General features: G+C 37.8%; 1 protein-coding gene across 1 annotated transcript in view; it reads left to right on the forward strand.

Annotated features, from left to right (window-relative positions):
• LOC122791475 (butyrophilin subfamily 2 member A1-like) overlaps window positions 1-20038 on the forward strand; it is a 797187-nt gene that overhangs the window by 237957 nt on the left and 539192 nt on the right. Inside the window, exons 4-5 of the mRNA XM_044059218.1 lie at window positions 12737-13021; window positions 16858-16956. Coding sequence (XP_043915153.1) covers window positions 12737-13021; window positions 16858-16956 — 384 coding nt within the window. The remainder of the gene's footprint in view (window positions 1-12736; window positions 13022-16857; window positions 16957-20038) is intronic.

The following is a 20038-nucleotide window of genomic DNA, read 5'->3' on the forward strand; positions in this document are numbered from 1 at the left end:
AGTCTCATGACACTAGTAGAAATGAAATACTTCTTATTATTTTCATGACCTTAGCAGAAATCAAATGCTTCTTGTTTAGTTTCTAATAGCTGTGCAGATTCATGCAGTGTGAACAGAATAAATGTATTAACCCTTTTAAACCTCAATTGCACTAAGCATGCATATTACTAATACATATTTTTCTAACAACTACACTCTTAAAAAAAAACAGGCTTTGTACCATTAAAATGGAGGACTGTGATGGTCATTCCCCTTCAACAGATCCTGCAAACTACAGACCCAATAATCTGACTAGTCTTTTTTACAAAGCCATGGAAAGAATTATAATGGAAATTATCAGCAAGAACATAGGAGACCTCAAGTCACTGGATCCCTCCCAGTTTGGCTTTATCAAAGGAAGGTCATTCTTCCTGAATCTGGTGCACTTTTTTGAAAAGATCATTGAGGAAATGTATGAGGGAGAAATGGTGCATACTGCCTGCCTAGATCTGGCTAAATCATTTGATACAATATCCTACTCATGCATTGTCAACAAACATATTGAACTAGGTATAAACCCCTTTATGACACACTGGATAGCTACCTGGCTTGCTGATAGGACCCAGGAGGTTAAAATTGGTGAGGCTACCTCCTCACACTGGCTGGACACCAGTGGAGTCCCCTGTGTGTTTGTGCTAGGCAAATTCCTCTTTAGCATCTGCTTCTTGGATGTCAAAGCCAATGTTAAAGGCCACTGGCTCACCAAGTATGCAGATGTTTGCAAACTCGGAGCAATCATTAAATCCACCCAAGAGAAAACACCCTTCAGGAAGGCCTAACACACACACACATGCTTGGTGTCAAAGCCAAGGCTTAAAATCAATACCAAGAAAAGCATTATATTACCTTTTTAGAGGTATGACACCTCAGGTTACTATGTCATCAATAAAATACTCCTAAAAGGCGGTTCACTAGTCAGGACTCTAGGAACTCATGTAGATGGTAACCTAGCCTTTGACCAACATGTGTCCAAGGTAGTAAGAAAATCCTTCAGTGTTGCTCAATGTATAATCAAGGGTGTGGTATCTAGGTCCAAAGAGATCATCATAACACTGCACTTGGGCCTCATCAGACACATCACAGAGCATAATACCCCCCTTCAATATGTACCTGAAGAGACACATGCAGCAACTGGAACATCCACAAAGACTCTTTAAAAAAGAATTCAGGCAGCAAATACAATATCCTACACAGATCACCTCAAAACTCCCATCTCTTTATTTGGTATGATATAGATGTCTGAGAGGTAATCCTTTTCTGGCATACAAGGCATTCCTGGACCCTGTTTTGATAAATTGCAAAGCAAACATCAGAACTTCTAGGGTAAAAGACCTACATTTTGCTTGCAACATTAATAGTACATGTTGGAGAGACAGATATGTTTTTTCAGACAATTCCCATTCTCTGGAACAGGCTCCCCATTTATGTGAAGCAGAGTTCCTCCCTATTTAATTTATTTATTTATTTAAGTACAACTTAGACCAATGGATGGGTAATTTGAAATTCTACTCTGGTCTGGTTTCTTTGTCTCTGATGGACAGAGGCAGTCAATGAATCTCACCCCTATATAAATCAAACTTCTGGGTCACATTTGGGTTTCACAGCTAGGTTAATAAGCTCCCTAGTAGTTATTAGCCTAGTATATACCTAAGAACCTATTTCATGTCATAGAGACCCATTTCTCTTGTTTATGCTCTTGAAGTAGTTGCTGTTGCTTCTTACACAATTATTAAAATGCATGGGTGTAATTGTCAGTGCTGTAATACAAATAGATATTATGAGTCTGCAGGAACAGTGGTATGCTTACCAGACTGAACATTTTTCTCTAGTAAACAGTCAAACATTCACTACTTCAGCACAAGTGCATGTCTGCAAAATTGTAATTCTCACTGAATGATTTTCCTGGACATATTTATAGTGACAAATTTATAAACAAAGGCAAACCAAAGTCTAGTCACTGTCATGAAAGAAGGTCACCGATGTGTAATGCAGGTCACCCAGTGTATGGACACAACAAGTGAAGCTGGAGAGCCAGCCACATGTGCTGAATGGTTGTCCTGCATCCCAGTAATAAACCTTCTTTATGTCTGAGCTGGTAACTCCTTTTTGCCATGAATCCATGTTGGTTGCTCATCTGGAAATTGCTGTCCTCTAGAAATGCTATCAGCTTTCCCCTCTGCATTTTCTTCATCACTGTATGCACCTTTGCAGTTAACTTAACAGGCATGAGGTTAGCAACATATATCCTGTTCTGCCTCTTGCAATATGGTGCTACACTTGCTGTTACCAGTCCTTGGGTACTTCTACTTTAGGGAGTGACCTTTTGAAGATATACACTGAGTGGAGGGGTGCCAGTACACTGGCCAGATTCCTGAGAAATTTTGAAGTTAGCCCATCTGGTCATTGTGCTTTAACCTCCCTAAACCAGTCACTCCATTCTCCACCATCTCTGTTTTGTTGTCTTTCCACTATTCTTCCCATTTCCATGACTTTTACACAGCATGGTACCCATACTTTGCTTTCCTTTGTGAAGACTGAAACAAATTATTTGCTTAGTACCTCTGGCTGTTTCCAGTCTTTTGTGATTTATGCCTCATCCTTGGTTACCTTGGACAGATCTATCCCATTCTAATTTCTGCTGTGTGCCTCAAAAAGTATTTGTCTCTGTTTTTTTATCCCTACTGCTAACTTCTTCTCAAGTTTTGTCTTTGCTGTTCTCACCATCTTTGTTGCTGTTCTGCTGTCTTACTTGTACTGTGCATTCTTCACCTATCAACTCACCCTTTCCATCTCATGTAAGCCTTATATTTGCCTTAATTGCTATAGCCATACTCCTGTCTAGCCACAGCAACCTCAACTCTTCTTTTTTCTTGCTTGTGTCTCACACACTTGGCCATATCCCCGATTGCTTCATCCATGATCCAGCCCTATAGCTTGGGTGTCCCTTTAACTTGCTTCCAGTCTGCTGACATATCATTGATCCTCTTGCTCAGTACAACACAGCCCAGTTTCCAACAATCAATCACTATTGTCTTTGTGTTTGTCTTTGTCCTTAAAAATGTATCTTTCCCCTTAGTGTAAACCACAAAGTAGCATTATTACTGTTGAATGACTCTGCCTGAATTTTGGAAGCTGACAATTCTTTCTGTATCCATTATGACCATGCCCATAATTCTGTACTTCCTGGTACATTCCTACACTGGTTGGCCATATTCCTCTAATCCAAGACCTTAGTCAACTTCCATTCTCGCTCTCTTTTTCTCTGTCATGGAGCTTGGAAGATCTAGCCTGTTCCTGACAGATTCAGATTTCAAACAAGTAATACTGTTTTCTTGATATCCCACTGCTTTGTTTTTGGTTGGTCCTCCAGTGCTTCATCTTACTCCCCTTGATGTGTCTGGGGAAGGGTGAGAATGATATATTGCATCATTCCAACAGATTTTCAACATCTACTTTAGATCCTGAGCCACTTAACCTCAGTTTTTACCTTGTCCATCCATACCATAACCCCATACTTGTTTTACCTTTATTCTTCTTCTCTGATCTCATATCTTATACAGTTCTTTATATAAACTGTTTTTTCACCTTCTGACTCCCATTTTCTCTCATTCTAGAAGAATCTATAAACATGCAGCTCTATGTTACACCTCATCTTGTCACTGGCTGCTGTTCCTCTGGTATCAAAAATGTCTGCCCTCCTCTCATGCATCACTGCTTTCAGCTCCTATCTTCCTTCACCTTCCTGTTCTACCTCAGAGTAGCAGAAATGTTCTGATTCACCCTTGTTTGCTTCTTTGCCATGCTGTGCATCCTTTTTCAGCTTCCTAAATACCTACCCCCATTATGTGGCAATCCCTTGTACCTACCATCTTACTTTAAAGTTATCCTTCTTGAAATGTGGCTTTCTAACCCAGAATCAGAAACCATTGTCCCTTCTGGGCCATGGCTGAGCCTAGCCTTGCAGAGAGTTTGTATCTCTCTCAAGTCATCCCAGATTTCCCTGCAGTCCTAAACCTTTCTATTATGGTCACTGCCACAGTCATTCATTAAATTTCCTAATTGTCTTTTACCTCAGTGTGTTGTTTTCTGGTGCATTTAACATTTCTGAGAATGCTACTTACAAAACCCTTTCCTGCTAGCATTGCCTCTTCCACCTCCCTGCTTGCTTCCAATTCACTAGTACCTGTATGCACCACAGTGTGTTTCCACCCAACTCAATTGTGATCATTCTGATAAGCCCCTACCACATTTTATTGTATTGAAACCCAGAAACTGGTTTCAGAAAGTCTGATCTTTCCTTTCTCAAATGCCTAGACTCTTAATCATGCTGTGAATGAGTCTACAGTCACAACAGATTTGTTCTCTGTCCTCAGACTGGTTTCGTTGTTCTTCACTTCGCACTCCATGCCATTATTCTTCTTATGTTTAACATTTAGCTCTCCACTTCCACTGTTTCCACCCCTTCTCACTGTATGCGCTGGCTGTATTCCCCTTTGTGCTGCATGTGATTTATTTATTTATTTGTTTATATTTTGTCAGCTGGGAAACATGGCCACCTCTTGCTCTGTCTCCACTTTCTAATTTTCCTCTGCTGTTATCTTTTGACCCTTCACCTTGTCTTATTTCTTCATTGGCACTTCCTTTTATGGTCTAATCTCCAACTTCCTCCCATCGCTTTACTTGTGCCACCCTTTTTGCTTGTACTCTGACAGTCCCTGTCCACTTCCTCCTATCCTCTGCTTTCACCCCCCCTCCCCACCTCTTCCAACCTAATCCTTTTTGGTGGCTGTTGTGTCCTTCTTTCAAAATCCTACTATATCCTTTTCTTGCCTGAATAACCAGTCTATTATCCTAGTCTTCCATGAAGCTCTCTCAGATAAGCAGCTGCACACATCCTCTGGAACCTCACAGATATTTCTTTTGTTTCTTTCCTCCAGTCTGTGCAACTCCTTTCATCACTGCATACTTGGATCCCTAGCTTTTCTCCTTTTTGCTTTATTTTACTTTTGTCTGCAGAGATATCTTTTTTCTAAGCAAGTTAGACTCTTCAAGATTTATGCTTGACCTGCTATGCAATTACCAATACCAATCAATTGACAAATTAAAAGGAAAGGTAGTTAAATCTAGAGGGAAGAGAACTATCACTTAATTTGCATTAAAATTCCTTATTAAGATACAAACAATTAATGAAACCATTTCACAAGTACTTAAAAAACAGTCAGTTCTTACTTAGTACTGCTTGGATAGAAGAGCGTGATTCATAAATCACATCTTTCAGAAGCAGATACTCAATTCAATTTTAGTTCTGTTCACATACCAAAACGTAAAACAAGAATGAATGCTTTTCTGTCTTAACTAATTTTAAAAATGTGGAGACTGGCAAAGATGAGAAATAGTCTTTGTTTCAAGGTCATACACTAATTACAGATCACATGAAAAGAATCAGATGCTAAGTATATATAACATATCAAACAAATAAAAATAAATGTGCAGATTATGTCTGCCTTAAATCACTTTATAGTGACTATAGTGAACTTTTTAAGACAACATGGTGTGAAAATAATCTAACAGCTGTAAATTAACACACTGAATTAAAATAATTTAAAATAGAAGTAGATAGTTTTTAATATGTACTTGAGTCAGTAGTTGAAAAAATAAAATAAAATCATTTTTTACATTTTCAGTTACTGGACTAGGAATTATCTACCAACAGTTGTAAGCATGTGCACAGCAAACTCAAGAGCAAAACTGCAAACCTGCAAAGTACCTACTAAGTAATTCATTCATAAGCCAATAAACTCTTAATAAAAAGTAATATATAGGGTCAGATTCCGAAATGCTCTCAGTGTACGTCTGCCCTGAGTCTGAAAGACCTGCTCTGAGTGTAAGTGTAAGACCTATCTATAAACAAGCTTTCTCCAAGGGCCAGATTCAAAAGAACTGCTCTCAGTCTGTACTAGGTGTAAGACAGCATGTGTTTTGGCATCAGTCCCTCAATGAAAAAAAATGATTAAAATTATCTGACGGTTCTGACCTGAAGTAGGAGTTTCAGGTCAGACTAAAGTCTCTTCCCTTCTCACATCCGCTGTGGTTTGCTGTTGTTCTGCTCACTCTCTGCTGTTTAGAATATTAACATTTTTCACCCTTAGCATGATGACCAAAACCATAAGATCTTTTATCACTTTTATGTTTTCCAGTCACATTTATAAAAGATTTTGTAATTTTATATTTCCAAAGTGCATTACTTTTATAACTTTTTTATCCCCATGTCCCCTCAGTCTTGTTCAGTGGCTCCCCTTTCTTTGTTCTATTGACCTATTCTTTCCCGTTAGGAACCAAGCACCTCCAACCAGGTGAAAGCACTATGGCTCATTCATCCCTTGGTGAATTGTGGGTCTGCTGGTAGGAAGCAAGCTCATCTGCTGGCCCAACAGATTCCCCACCCCCTATTTCCAGGAGCTGTTAACTCCATGGCATCTCTGTTGAGCTCAAAAAAAAAAAAAACTGCCTTGCTGGGTCTAAATAGATTAAGAACCACACAAGCAAAGAACTTGTAACCATGCTGCCCCCCCCCCCCCAAAAAAAAAAAAATACTTAACCAAACACCAAACATACCAGGCACATGTAGTGTTTGGTGTGGGTAGGTAACTAACACAACTTTCCAGTTAGAGACCAATTTCTGATGAAGTCTTAATCAAGTAGAAGATGAAAGTGCTTAACATATGTTTGATTTTTTTAATTAAAATAAAATGTGTTTACCCCTGACTGGAAAGTTGCGTTAGTTCTCTACCTACACCAAACACTATATGTGTCTGGTGTTTTTGGTTAGGTTCAAATGAATATCTTTCTCTATTAATAACAGCTGAGCTTACATTAATATAACTTGGAAACCAGCTAATGTTTCTTGTGATATCAAATATAGTGTATGTGTACAGTATATCGTGTCTATCTTCCCAATTAGTTGAACCCCCCCCCACTTCTGCAAATTAATTTTCCTTATCATTAAAGGACCATGTCACCATTTGTATAATGAAATAACATTTCCTATGCCCTCCATGTTTCATATTCAAAATGGCACATCAGTGGTGGTCTAGGAGCCCTTACCAGCTCCTGCTAATTAACTGTAGTTATTCAGGAACTTACCCACAGTTGCTACTAACATCACATGTCATTAGTGCGGTAGCATTTCTAATATGTCTATTCCGAGCCATTGATAGAAGTCTAAATAAGGACTAATGCAGTCTGTTTTGACTGAATTTATTTTATTATATTTATTGACATTTGTTTACCACGTAAGTCCGACTGGGTTAAATGCCCATTTTTCAGTGTTGGCCTGAAGAGAAAAGCTCCAAAATTACTTATAATAATCATATAAAAACAATATAAAATGCAGTGTGACAATCAAGATTAAACATTATTATAACATTTTTGTATTATAGACACAGGAAAAAGAAAAAAAATAGAAGAAATTGATACAGAGTACAGTGTTGTAACAAGCTTGATATGTAATTTAAACATATATAGATGCCTTAATAATAGTAGGAGTAATGTTTGACAGCAATAAAGGATCATTGTTTGAGAATATAATATACAGATAGAGTAGTAAGACTGAGTAAGTTGCATCAAGAAGGAGTAACAATCATGTCTATAGGCTGTGACATAGATAAGACAGATGGGTAAGCAGGAATGTTTAGAAGATCCAGATCGTTATAGCATCTTATAAATAGAGAGGAGGTTAGGTGTTAGGATAGGTGCAAAAGGAGAGAAAAGAAAGATGAAAGCTTCCTGGGATCAATGAGAAAAGAGAAAAAGTTAAGCTAGTTTTAGTGAGGGGAGAAAAAATGATAAAAGAAAGCTTGCTAAGGACAATGAGAAGTGAAAGTCAAAAGAATTTGTAGATTTCGACAAGGGAAATATGAAGATATTAAAAGATGATTAATATCAGAGGGGTCATATAGGGGGTCAGAGAAGAAGGAAGAATTATGTGAAGAAACAAGGGGAAAAGTAAAGGAAGAAAGAGGTGTGGATTTAGGCAGAGGCCTACATTCCTGTGTATTTCTGCCCCTTGTAAGTGCAATGGCAATTTAAATAATATGGCTAGAGTTAATTGCAGTACTACAGAAATACATTAGCGCATTGTAAAAAATATTTATGTGTAAATTGTTGCAATTAGTATATATGTATTTGTTGCGGGTTCCTATTAGAATGATGAAAACGCATTTTGTCAAATGCGTATTCGTCGACACATATAGAGTGAACAGGCAAAACAGCGAAGCGGCTGTTCAGCGAATTCTTTCCCTGGGAAAGAAGTTGCTTGACCACTTCATTGCTTTGCTGTGTTCTGCAGTGTAGTGTGGTCTCTTGACCGGTATAGCTACCCTAAGTGAATGTGCATCTGTTACTGACCTTAAGGTTGGGGTGCGGGTTAAGGTAAGTGCATATGTATGAAAGTGTTTACTGTTTTTTATTTTGTGTTAGATGTATGGTTGAGTTACGTGTGTATGTGTTTTCAGCTGTTTACTTTTGTTTTGGGGGGGTAGAATTAGGGTTAAGGTAAGTGCGTATGTGTTGGGAACTGTTTATGTAAATGTACAAGAGTTACTGACCTTAGGGTTAGGGTGCGGGTTAAGGTAAGTGCATATGTTTTAAAAATGTTTACTGTTTTTTTTTTTTCCATTAGATGTATGGTTGGGTTACGTGCATATGTGTATTTAGTTGTTTACTGTTTTTTTGGGTGTGGGGTACAATTAGGGTTAGGGTATGTGTGTATGTGATTTGAAGTGTTTAATGTTTCTTTTTTTTTTTTTTTTTTTTTGGTTGGAACACCGATTTCTTTCCCTGGGAAAGAAATCACTGTTCTGTGGTTTCGACATTTTCAGCTTTCGCTGAAAATGTGTTGATGAAACATCGTTCGCTGTTTTCAGCGTTCGATGTTTCAATATAGACCCTTTGTTGCTAAGTCAATATAGAGGTCTTTCTCCATTAATTATCTTCTTAAGCAGGAATCTATACCCACCACATCCCGAAAAAACTTGATTGTAAAGAAAGTTAAACAAATGGGTCACATTTCTCTCCTCTGACTAGCCTGTGTTGCAAAAATGCAATAATAAACGATAAAAAAAACTACTACCTAAAACCTCAGCAAACTCGTCAAAATAACCCACAAAAATTCTGGGCTAACATAAATCAGTTACTTCAACCAAGTAAACCACTCACAACCAACCCTCAGGGCTCTGACATAAAGAATCCCAACCAAATAACCAATGACTTTAATTCTTTTTTTCACCAAAACTATTCAAACCCTAGCCAGTCAACTCTCCAACAAAAACACATACATATCTAACAGCAACATAAGCCCACCTCCCCCATTTGATTTCCAACCTGTCCCAACAACTTACATTCTTTCCCTTATCAAAAAACTCAAACCATGTATGCCCTCTGCAGACCTATTACCCTCAGAATACTTGCAATTAGCGGCCAAATCTATAGCCTACCTAATTTCCATTCTTATCAACAGAACCATTACTGAGGGATATGTCCCTAAACTTTGGAAAGTCTCTCATATTCTACCTCTTTATAAGGGTGGATATTCTACTGATATCTCCAACTACCGCCCTATAGCCTTACTCTCCCCTTTATCAAAGATTATGGAAAGATGTATACACAAGCAACTGCTTGACCATCTTCTCAAAAATAACTTACTCTCTAATACCCAACATGGTTTCAGACCTTCCCATAGCACCACCACTGCCCTCCTCTCCTTTACAGACAAAATCAACAAAAATCGTAACCATATCACCCTTTTCTCTGCACTTTTTCTAGACCTATCCAAGGCTTTTGACATGGTCAACCACCAGATACTATTACAAATTCTTCAATCTTTGTCTCTGGAATCCCAACCTATTAACTGGCTTTTAAGTCCTACTTAAATAATAGACACCAAGCAGTAGTCTGGAACTCCACTCTATCTTCCCAACTACCTGTCAACATTGATGTCCCCTAAGGGTCCATACTGGGTCCCCTCCTCTTTTCTTTATTTATCAATGACCTCCACCAAGTAGTTCCCCTAGCCACATGCATACAATACGCAGACGATTCTGCATTGATTTGCTCAGCCACATCTGTATTACATCTTCACTCCCTCACACAACATATATTTAATTCTGTAGAAGAATGGTTCTCTCAACGCTGTCTACTACTTAACCCAAAAAAAACTAAACTGCTCCTCTTCACACCTTCTAGTAAATCTCCCCACATAGACTTTACTATAACATCCAAAAATGGCACACCTATATCATAAGATCCTACAACCAAACTACTAGGCATTACCATTGACAATAACCTTAACTTTGACACCCATATAAACAACAAAGTGAAAACGATTAACAAAAAAATAGGCTCTCTTTACAGAATCAAACCTCTCCTCACTCCAGAATCTAGAAAAACTATAGCCCACTTGCACCTTATCACACCACTTCTCTATGCCTTTCCCATATTTACTAACTTATCAAAAAAGAATATTTTGAAATTAGAAAACTTCTACCACAACATAGCCAAATTTGCCACAGGCAACCCTTTTAGAATCCACCACTGTATTAATCTAAAACAACTAGGCTGGCTAGAACTTCAGCAGCAATTAAAAATTAATCAACTAGGCATTGCCCATCAAATTCTTCATCAACCTGACAAAACACCTATACTATCTACTCTTATTTACCCCTATCATAACCTACAGTCCCTAAGATCTGCACACAAACTTCATGTAAATATTGACAAAGCAAACAACAAGGCTGGTGATTCCCTATTCTCTAACACTGTTGGAAAAAGATTGGAACAGACTTCCCTCTGAACTTTCTAGTATTTCGTCAAAATCTCTCTTTAAAAAGAAACTCAAGCTCTACCTTAAAACAAAATGGATGTGCCCCTGTACTAATCCTGACTAACCTTTATTTCTTGACCCCTGACGAAATTCCACATCCTTAGAACCCCAAATCCACTTCATTTTTGCATCCACTGATCTATATATCCTTCCTACTATCTATCAAAAAAAAAAAAAAGCCTGCCTCCTCTTCTTACTTTCCTGCATCCTCATTCACTGTACATCATAATAGCATTTAAGTCACATATAACAATAATTTGTTGTTTATTTTTCTAAGTACTGCATTTTAATATTTCATAACTATGTCTCCAGTCTTAATGTTTTTATATGAATATTACATATGTATTTCTTTATGTAATTGTATTTTATTTTCATTTTTTTTTTAATGTTGGAGCTTATCTCCCTGGGCCTCTACTGAAAATGGACATATATCCAGCTAGACTAGCCCGGTCAACAAATGTAAAATAAATAAATAAATAAAATAAAATTTTGCAGGTGATGCAGTGTAACAAAACAGAGACAGAGTTTTATGATGGCTGAGTCTACAACTACAGCCTAACCTGTGATTTTCAAATATGCATTCAGTCATTCATTCTCTGATTCTCTGTGTAATCAAGTTCAGGGCTGTGAGTGAGTTGGAGATATTTCAACACACAGACACACACACAAACATACACAATGGCAGTTTGGAAGAGTACCATTTTAACTATGGCGCATCATTGAAATGTAAGGGGAAACCAAGCACACAGGGAAAATTTGATATAGAAGTAAGCAGGGTATACAGACTCCACACAGAAGGTACACCAACTGGGAACCACACTGGAAAACCAAGTAATGTCAGGCAACAATGCCAAGTACTGCTGTATCCTGCCACCACATTTTCATGTTTCACTCATCAAATTTACAAGTTTGTAACTTTTAGTCAGTGAGACTCCCATAGAGGGCATAGCATGCAGGTAATATGTCATGCAAGAAGACATATAACAATACACAGATACTGCTCCTCACAAATTGCTTTTCATAAACAAAAAAAATGAGACATTTATGTGAGTCACAGCACAACCATGACATTAATATTGTGCTGGGAACAGTAAAAATTCAGCAAAGTCTACTTACAGTAGTGTTTGCAGTGTGGTGGGAGAAGAGTTTCTTTCCCATGACATGCGGCAACCTTTCAGCTAATTATAACATTTAAAAAGTGATCTAACTTACACCATCTGCATGAGCAGCTTGTGCTCCCCACAGACATTAGTTTATTCAGGTTTGTGCTGATTTGTAGATTGAGGATACTGATAGGATTTTCACTGGGACATGTTTCCAGTGGCATTTAATGTTTGATCAACTGCCATGTGAGGAATTAAATTAGTGCCTATGTTTCATTGCTTGTTCTCCTCCTGAGCTCTTTGGCTTGCAGTATGTCTTTTGAACTATATCAGAGAAATCACGTAAAAGAAGGCCGTTGAACAAAGTGGGAGTTATTACTTAATATTCTTTTATTTTACAGGAAGATATTGTGCTACTGTCAATATAAGGTGTTTTATGTTGCGAACATAACACTGGAAATAAAATTGGACTTACAGCTTACCCAGGGATTTGTAAATAGCAGAATGACCCACTGACTGTACTTCTAAAGGAGAGTACAATACTTTGTAATACTGTAATGTAGGTATTCTTAAAGAAATACAGTTAAATATACAAAAGAGTAACTTAAACATGTATTACTACAATCATATCACATATTTATTGCTATCCATTAATTATTAAAAAATCTTTACCAAATGAAGCAGTGCCACTGAATTTCTTTCTACTGTTTTTCAGCAATGGGGGAAGCTCCAGTTCTACATATGGAGGAGTACTCATCTGGTGGCATAGAAGTCCTCTGTAAGTCAAAAAACTGGTTTCCTGAACCAAGTTTAGAGTGGACTGACAGCAACAGACAAGCTCTCTCCATTAAGCACAAAACAGAAAAGGAAAAAAATCTTGGTGGTTCATTTGATATTGAGAGTCAAATAATTTTAAGTCGTGGTGACCCAAACCCGATTACATGCATAGTAAAAAATTCAGTTTTTCTGGAAAAACTAGAATCAAGTATGGAAATTGCAGGTTGGTAACATATTTTATTATTTTTTAGCTTGCAGGTTTGCATTTTGGGAGGGAGACTGGTGCAGTTAAATAACACTGTGCCAAAGCACTACAATTCAAGTGCCACACTGAACACTGTGCATACCTTTCAATTGTTCAGATTTTCACAGAACGTCCAGATTTTTGCCTCATAATTTTGGTCTGTTCCTCGTAAAATTTGTAGTTTTCTGGTAAATCAATGAGGGCTGAAGTCACTAAATAATGACCCACATTATACATATGAGTTTCAGACTTTATGTCATTCAAAAATGTGTGCTAATATAAACTTGTTTTTCTAGCAACTTTCTAAGTTTTTAAGAGCAATATTTAAAATATGTCCCTATTTTTGGGCCTTTGTCCCCATATTATTTTAGAGTTTGTCCAGATGTCTTCAGCTAAGAAGTTGAAAGGTATGCCACTGTATTTTTATGTGATTCTTTTTGTCATGCTACATTTTACAGAGTACTTTCATTAGATATGCCAAATTTGATGTCCTTATTGTGGTACGTATACAATAATTCCAATATGTATGTAAATTTATGTTCTGGTTTTTACTATGGTTCCAGAAAGTAAGCAGTTTTTTTACTGTACCATTTTGTTGGGAAGTGCATGATTTGTAGGTGAATGCATTCATCTGTTAGATATGTTTTTTATATTGTTTTCCTAAACAGCGTTTCTTAATCCTTATAAACATAAAGTTTCATCAGAATATATTCCTGCATATCAGAGGATGGAATTGACCATGATGGCAGCAAGATAGTAATTTCAGAGCTCTGCAGACTCAAAGAAATAACTAAGAGTTCATAGTTCAAATGGGGTTCCCCTGACAGCTAGTTTTCAGTTCCCAAAAGTATATTGTTGAGTTGCCACTGTCTGACTACATAGTAATTGCATTTGTTAGTAGAGTAAATAAAAAATAAATACATAAATAAATAGGGATTCAGATCTGGGACATCCTGGACAAGGCAGCTATATAGCTGGTCTTGGAGGACAAAGTAGACCAGCTATCAATAATCCTTAATCAGGTTTGAAAGATAAAAAGGAAAAAGTCAGGTATTAGAAAATACGTCTTTCTTAAAGGCAGCTACAAGAAATAATACTGAAGCTATCCAAGTTTCAACATCCAAAACAGCATTCTTGGATCTAGAAGTGAAAATGCAAGTGACACAAGTGCATGAAACTCAAGCACATGCCTGCCGTCAAAAGTTACGCTAAGATTCCTGTAGGTCAAAGATATGGAAAATATGTAACGCAAGAATACTCTGATATTTGTGTCTTGACTGGAGAACTGGATGTATCTTACATGGTTTCCTTCTTAGAGCTGGAATTCTGAAAAATCATCGATCCTTCCAAGGAAAGTAATAATTGAAAGAGGCAGCTGCTCTTCAAAGCTTCAATCCAGGCTGAAATAGCCACAAATATAAGTTGTCTTTCAGCTACTTAATGTCAGGGACAAAGAAATGCTTCCAGTTGCAGTCATGGAGGGAAATCAGTTTTCCTTTGGTAGTTGTGCAGTCTACTTGTTTCAGAACTGTTTGTCATAGTTAATGGAGAAATAGGTAATGGGGAAAGAAGATGGCTTGCATAAGTGGGGAAGCTTTTTATTAAAACAACATCCCCACAATGATCTGCTGTCTAGTTAGTCTTCAGATTAAATGACACAAATGAAACAATTGAGATATCTCAGAGACAATCTGTAGTTTTTGTATGTCTGCGATCAGAGTCTGTATTAAACCTGGGAGCAGCCATTCTGTAGAAATCACTCAGCAGTCAGCAGATGATGAGATATATGCCAGAAAGAAACACATACTGGGTCTGCTAAGTTTGCAGCAGTACCCAAACCTGACAAAGTTTCATCTGCCAGCCCTGATTGGAACTCAAGGATTGATGGTAATGTCACAAGCCCAGAATATCTACCAGGGAAGTCTGGGCCAAACAGCTGTCATCAGCACATCTTCATAAAGTGTAAGTACTTCCATAGATGATGGATGGGATCCTTTGGAAGGACAGTATGTTGATAGAAATTTAACAGCAGACCACACTGTTTTGTCCCCTTTCTTCCTTATATTTCCACATGAAAATTCCACAGAAAAATTACAACTATTGCAGCAATTTACTTTGTTAAGAAGCCTACAAGATGGAAATGTTTGTTAAGAGTGTTTATTCCTTGTTTAACATGGGAATCAGTGGCATTAGTTACTTGCATTACACAGTAAAATACAAATGTTTTACTTCAGCGAAGCAAGAAGATACCACCATCTGACCTCTGTCTGGCTCTGGCATTAAAAAATGTATTTATTTACATTTCCTCTGCTGACAGAATAAACATGAATGTAACTAAGCATACATAAGATGTTGACAGTGCTCCAGAAATGCCTCATCTTACCTTACACCAGCCATTTGGTCTCCCCACCATTATGTGTGTCTCAGCCAACATTTTGTGTTGGTGTCTGTAATGCATGCTGTGTCTTCCACTTGGTCATGAACCAGCTTCTGCAGTGCTCTTCCCATTGAATTGCCATTTGCTTAGTGATACCAATATTTCTTTCAATTTGGTTAAGATTTTTGCCGGAGGAGACAATCCGAACCCGCTATCATTTATAACTAGTTCTGGGGTTGCCACATCACAGAGGAAAAAGAGCTAATCCCCTGGTGCACTGGAGACAATTGCATATGCCAATTTCAGTTCAACTCCTTGTGCATTTTCACATTCTTTCTTGAAGAAAATGGCTATTACCCACTGTGCATCTCATGGTAGTATGCTATGAAACACAGGGCAAAAGACAATGGGAGTCTCACCATTCCTGCATATACTGGCTTCTACTTCATAGTAAACCGGCTTGTATTGGGTGTATTGTTTGAGGTCAATTAAATGTTAACATCTAGCAGATACTAACCAACATAAAAATATGGTAGGTAACAAAGTTATAGGCATTTTCCATTCTTTTTTGACTGGGTTAGTCCCACTAGGCTAGTATCCTGTTTTCAGGAGATAGCTGAGGTAGTGTTTATACTAATGGGAAAAATCTGGCCAGAGCATCAGGGAACTTTCCCTAGGCTTTTCACCAGATGCTATGGGATCTTTTGTATCCACCTGAGTTATCACCAGCTCAAGCACATGGGGCCTCAACTTAAAGTATCATCCAAAGAATGGCACACACAGGAGTGCAGTACCCCCTCATGCTGAGCTGCAGTGTCAGCAAGCCATTTCCCTGGTGTGGGAATGGAACTCTTAGCCTTCTACACCAAAGGTAAGTGTGCTGCCTGTTACTCCACTGATGCAGTTTAATTTGAATTGTGGTGTCAAAGATGTTAACAAAGTGTAAATTCTATTTGTGCAAGATTAAGATTAAAAGGTGAAAAATGATTAGTCAGTGAATCTTAATTACTCATTTTGTGCTTTTTTACCTGGAAAATAAATCTTGACTAGCACATTAATGGTATCAATGCAGATGTCATGTATCACACACACACACACACACACACACACACACACACACACACACACGCACACACACACGCACACGCACGCACACGCACACGCATACGCATACACATACACATACACATACACACACGCATACACACATGTACAGGTAGCCTGAGAGCTAGAAAGACATAAATATGAATGCATATTACTCTATTTACAAAACCTGTCTTTTTGCTGCTAATGCCACCAAGATTATGTGGCAGCTAAAAAATGAATTACATATCAGCTGTGTTATCATCAGACTACTATAGAAACCATGGGTTAAAGCATTCGTGGTGGGCCCATAGTGTTTCAGTATGAAGTTAACTGTATTCTTATTATTTTACAGAAAACTTCTTTCCTTCTGTATCACCTTGGATTGTCTTGTTCTGGATTCTTCTTCTTGGCTATGTAGCTGCAGCTGCTGTCTTCATTTACAAATTTAAAGGTAATTGTGTAATTTATGAAATTTTGTTGACATAACTGAATAATACTATAGTGAAAAATATATATGATGTCATGCATTATTTTGATCTTGTATTTAGGCTGTTACAATACAAGGAACTAGATGAATTTAGTTTCAACTGAAAAAAACAGCTGATAGTCAATATGTTTTCTTTTGGGGTCACATCTCATACTCCCATGTTGTGGGCTCTTTATCCTATCCCTCAGCTAACATATTAATCATTCATAGATTCATACATTGTTACTAAGTTAATGACCTAGGTGGGGGGGGGGGGTCTTTCTAAGCCTAGCCATGATTTCCTGAAGGAATAATGATGTCCTGTTTCTCAATAGGACATTGAGAGAAAGGAATTTATAAGCCACCTCTGTCCTTAAGGGACATGGGTGCCAGGCTCGGTGTAAATTTCCTGCTCTTTGTCCACTGGTTTAGGGTGCATTGTTGAACCATGGGGTAAGGATGCGTTAACATTTTTGACCAATTAGTCAAGAACACCACCTCACAAACATGATTTCAAGTAGTTTCTTTATGAATGACCTATTCAGTCATAAAAACATATAATAATAAATTATTATATATGTTCTACCCACTAAGTTAATAATAAAAGTACAAAAAAATCTTGTGTGAAGTTAGTATAAGGGTATGAAGTGCTTATAAACTCTAACCATTATGCTAGTGCAAGTAAGTTCGAAATCTATGATGTATTTATTTATGTATGTATGTCTGTATGTATGTATATATTTAATTTTTATTTATTTTATTTTACATTTGTTGACCGGGCTAGTCTAGCTGGAATTATTTCCATTTTCAGTAGAGGCCCGGGGAGAAAAGCTCCACAAGATATACAAAAAAACATACATTTGAAGTAATATACAAGAAAATCACCAGGATAAATGTAGAGACAATAAAAAAGTTAGTATACAAAAACTATTTACAAGTAGGAAGAGATATAATTTCCTATAAACAAACTAAACTACTGAGAAGCATAAATCAGGGAAAGGTGGTAGGGAGAAAAAGTAAGAGTCAAGTAAAAAGAAAGGATATGAAAGGATTAAGCAAACTTTCAGAGAACCATCACAGAAGTAAGTGAGAGAAGGGATAGTTGTTCAGCGAAGAGGGAGAGAGATATGGGGGTAGTAAGGAGATAGAGTGGGGTAGAAATTTAGTCAGGTTTAGTGCAGGAACAGAGCCAGTGGTTTTTCAAGTGTTCTTTTATTCTTTGTTTGAAGAGGGGAGTGATGAGATTAGTGTTATGTCACTAGGTAGTAGGTTCCAGTTCCTTCCTACTGTGCTAGAAAAAAGAGAGTCACCAGCTGAGTTATTGAACTTTGTTAATTTAGCCATAAGTTTCCTAGAAGAACCAGTTAAGATTATTGTAAGGTATTAAAAGTTCTGAGAGTATGGGGGTGTTTGTAGGCTGGTACAGTATTTTGTGGGCAATGTTTAGTTGGGTGATGAGCAGAAGGTTTTGGAATTCCAGCCAGCCTAGTTGTTTCAGGTTATTACAGTGGTGGGTTCTGAAGGGGTTGCTAGTGGCCGGCAGTGATGCTATTATAGCATATAGTGAGTTTATTGAGGTTGGTTTTCTTAAGGTTGGTAAATATAGGTGAAGCGTAGAAGTGTTGACAATAGATGGGAGTGGGCAATCTTGGCTCGAGCAGATTCAGTTAGGAAGCGTTTAATTCGGTATAGGGATCCTATTTTTCTGTTGACTGATTTAATGGTGTTGTTAATGTGTTGATCAAAAGAGATTATTGTCAATGGTTATTCCTAACAGTTTTGTTGTAGGATCAGGTGTGATAGCTGTAGCATTATTAGAGGTAATGGTGAAGTGTAAGGAAGGGGATCGGGTGGTGGGAGTAAAGAGTAGAAGTTTAGTTTTTTTGGCATTTAGTAATAGGGAACGTTTATAGAACCATGTTTCAACTGCATTGAAGATCATTTGAGTACGTGAGCAGAGTTCAGAAGGAGAGGTACCAGAGCAGATAGGGTAGAGTCATCTGCATATTGGATGCAGGTAGCTTGAGGGATAGCAGAGTGGAGATCATTAATGAAAAGGGAGAATAGAAGTGGCCCAAGAATAGAGCCTTGAGGGACACCAATGTTTATGGGTAGGAGAGAAGAGAGTTGATTGCCCCATAGGACTGCTTGTTGCCTGTTGCTTAGGTATGCTTTGAACCATTTAGTGGCAAGGTTGTCAAAGGAGAGGGATTCAAGTATGTTAATTAAGGTGGAATGGTTGACCATGTCGAATGCTTTGGAGAGGTCAATAAAGAGAGCAGAAGAGAGAAGGTTGTTATTGATTCTTATTGATGGTTTCTACAAAGGATAAAGAGCAGTAGTAGTACTGTGATGAGGTCTAAAACCATGTTGACAGTTTGCTATTATGTTGTGCAGGGTGAGATGCTGTAGGAGTTGCTGGTGAATACATTTTTCCATAATTTTTGCTATTGGGGAAAGGAGAGCAATTGGTCTGTAGTTAGAGTGGTCGATAGAGTTACCCCCTTTATGTAATGGAATAATATGGGAAACTTTCCAGATCTCAGGGATGGTTCCTTCTTGGATTGTTCTATTTATGAGTATGGATATAGGGTATGCAATCACTTTGGCAGCCCTTTGGAGGTAGAGAGATGGGAGATTGTCTGCAGAAGGAGTACCAGGTTTAAGTTTGTTAAGAAGTCTGTAGATAAATGATGTGGGGATAGGTTGTAGTGTAAAGTTATAGGATGGGTCCTTAGGGATACTAGGAGGGGAGACATAGTTGTTCATTTGTTTGGCTAGGGTTTGGATAGAGTCAATAAAGAAAGAGTTAAAAGTATTAGCAATTTGGTGGGGGTTGTCTGGGTCAGCGTTGTAGCGTTAAGAGGGGTTGGAGTTTTGGTGGTTCCTGGGGAAAGGAGTTTATTAATGGAAGACCAGAACTGTTTTATGGTTTGTTTGTTGGAGTCTACAGTAATAGTTTTTTGTCAGTAATAATTGCTTTTTGTCAGATTTCTAAGCTGACGGAAGTGGATAAGATCTGGGTTATTTCTATGGTGTCTCCATGAAGCCCATACTTTATTTCTGG

This window comes from Protopterus annectens, chromosome 17.part0, assembly GCF_019279795.1.
Source record: "Protopterus annectens isolate FY-2018-M chromosome 17.part0, PAN1.0, whole genome shotgun sequence".
Classification (NCBI taxonomy): Eukaryota; Metazoa; Chordata; order Ceratodontiformes; family Protopteridae; genus Protopterus; species Protopterus annectens.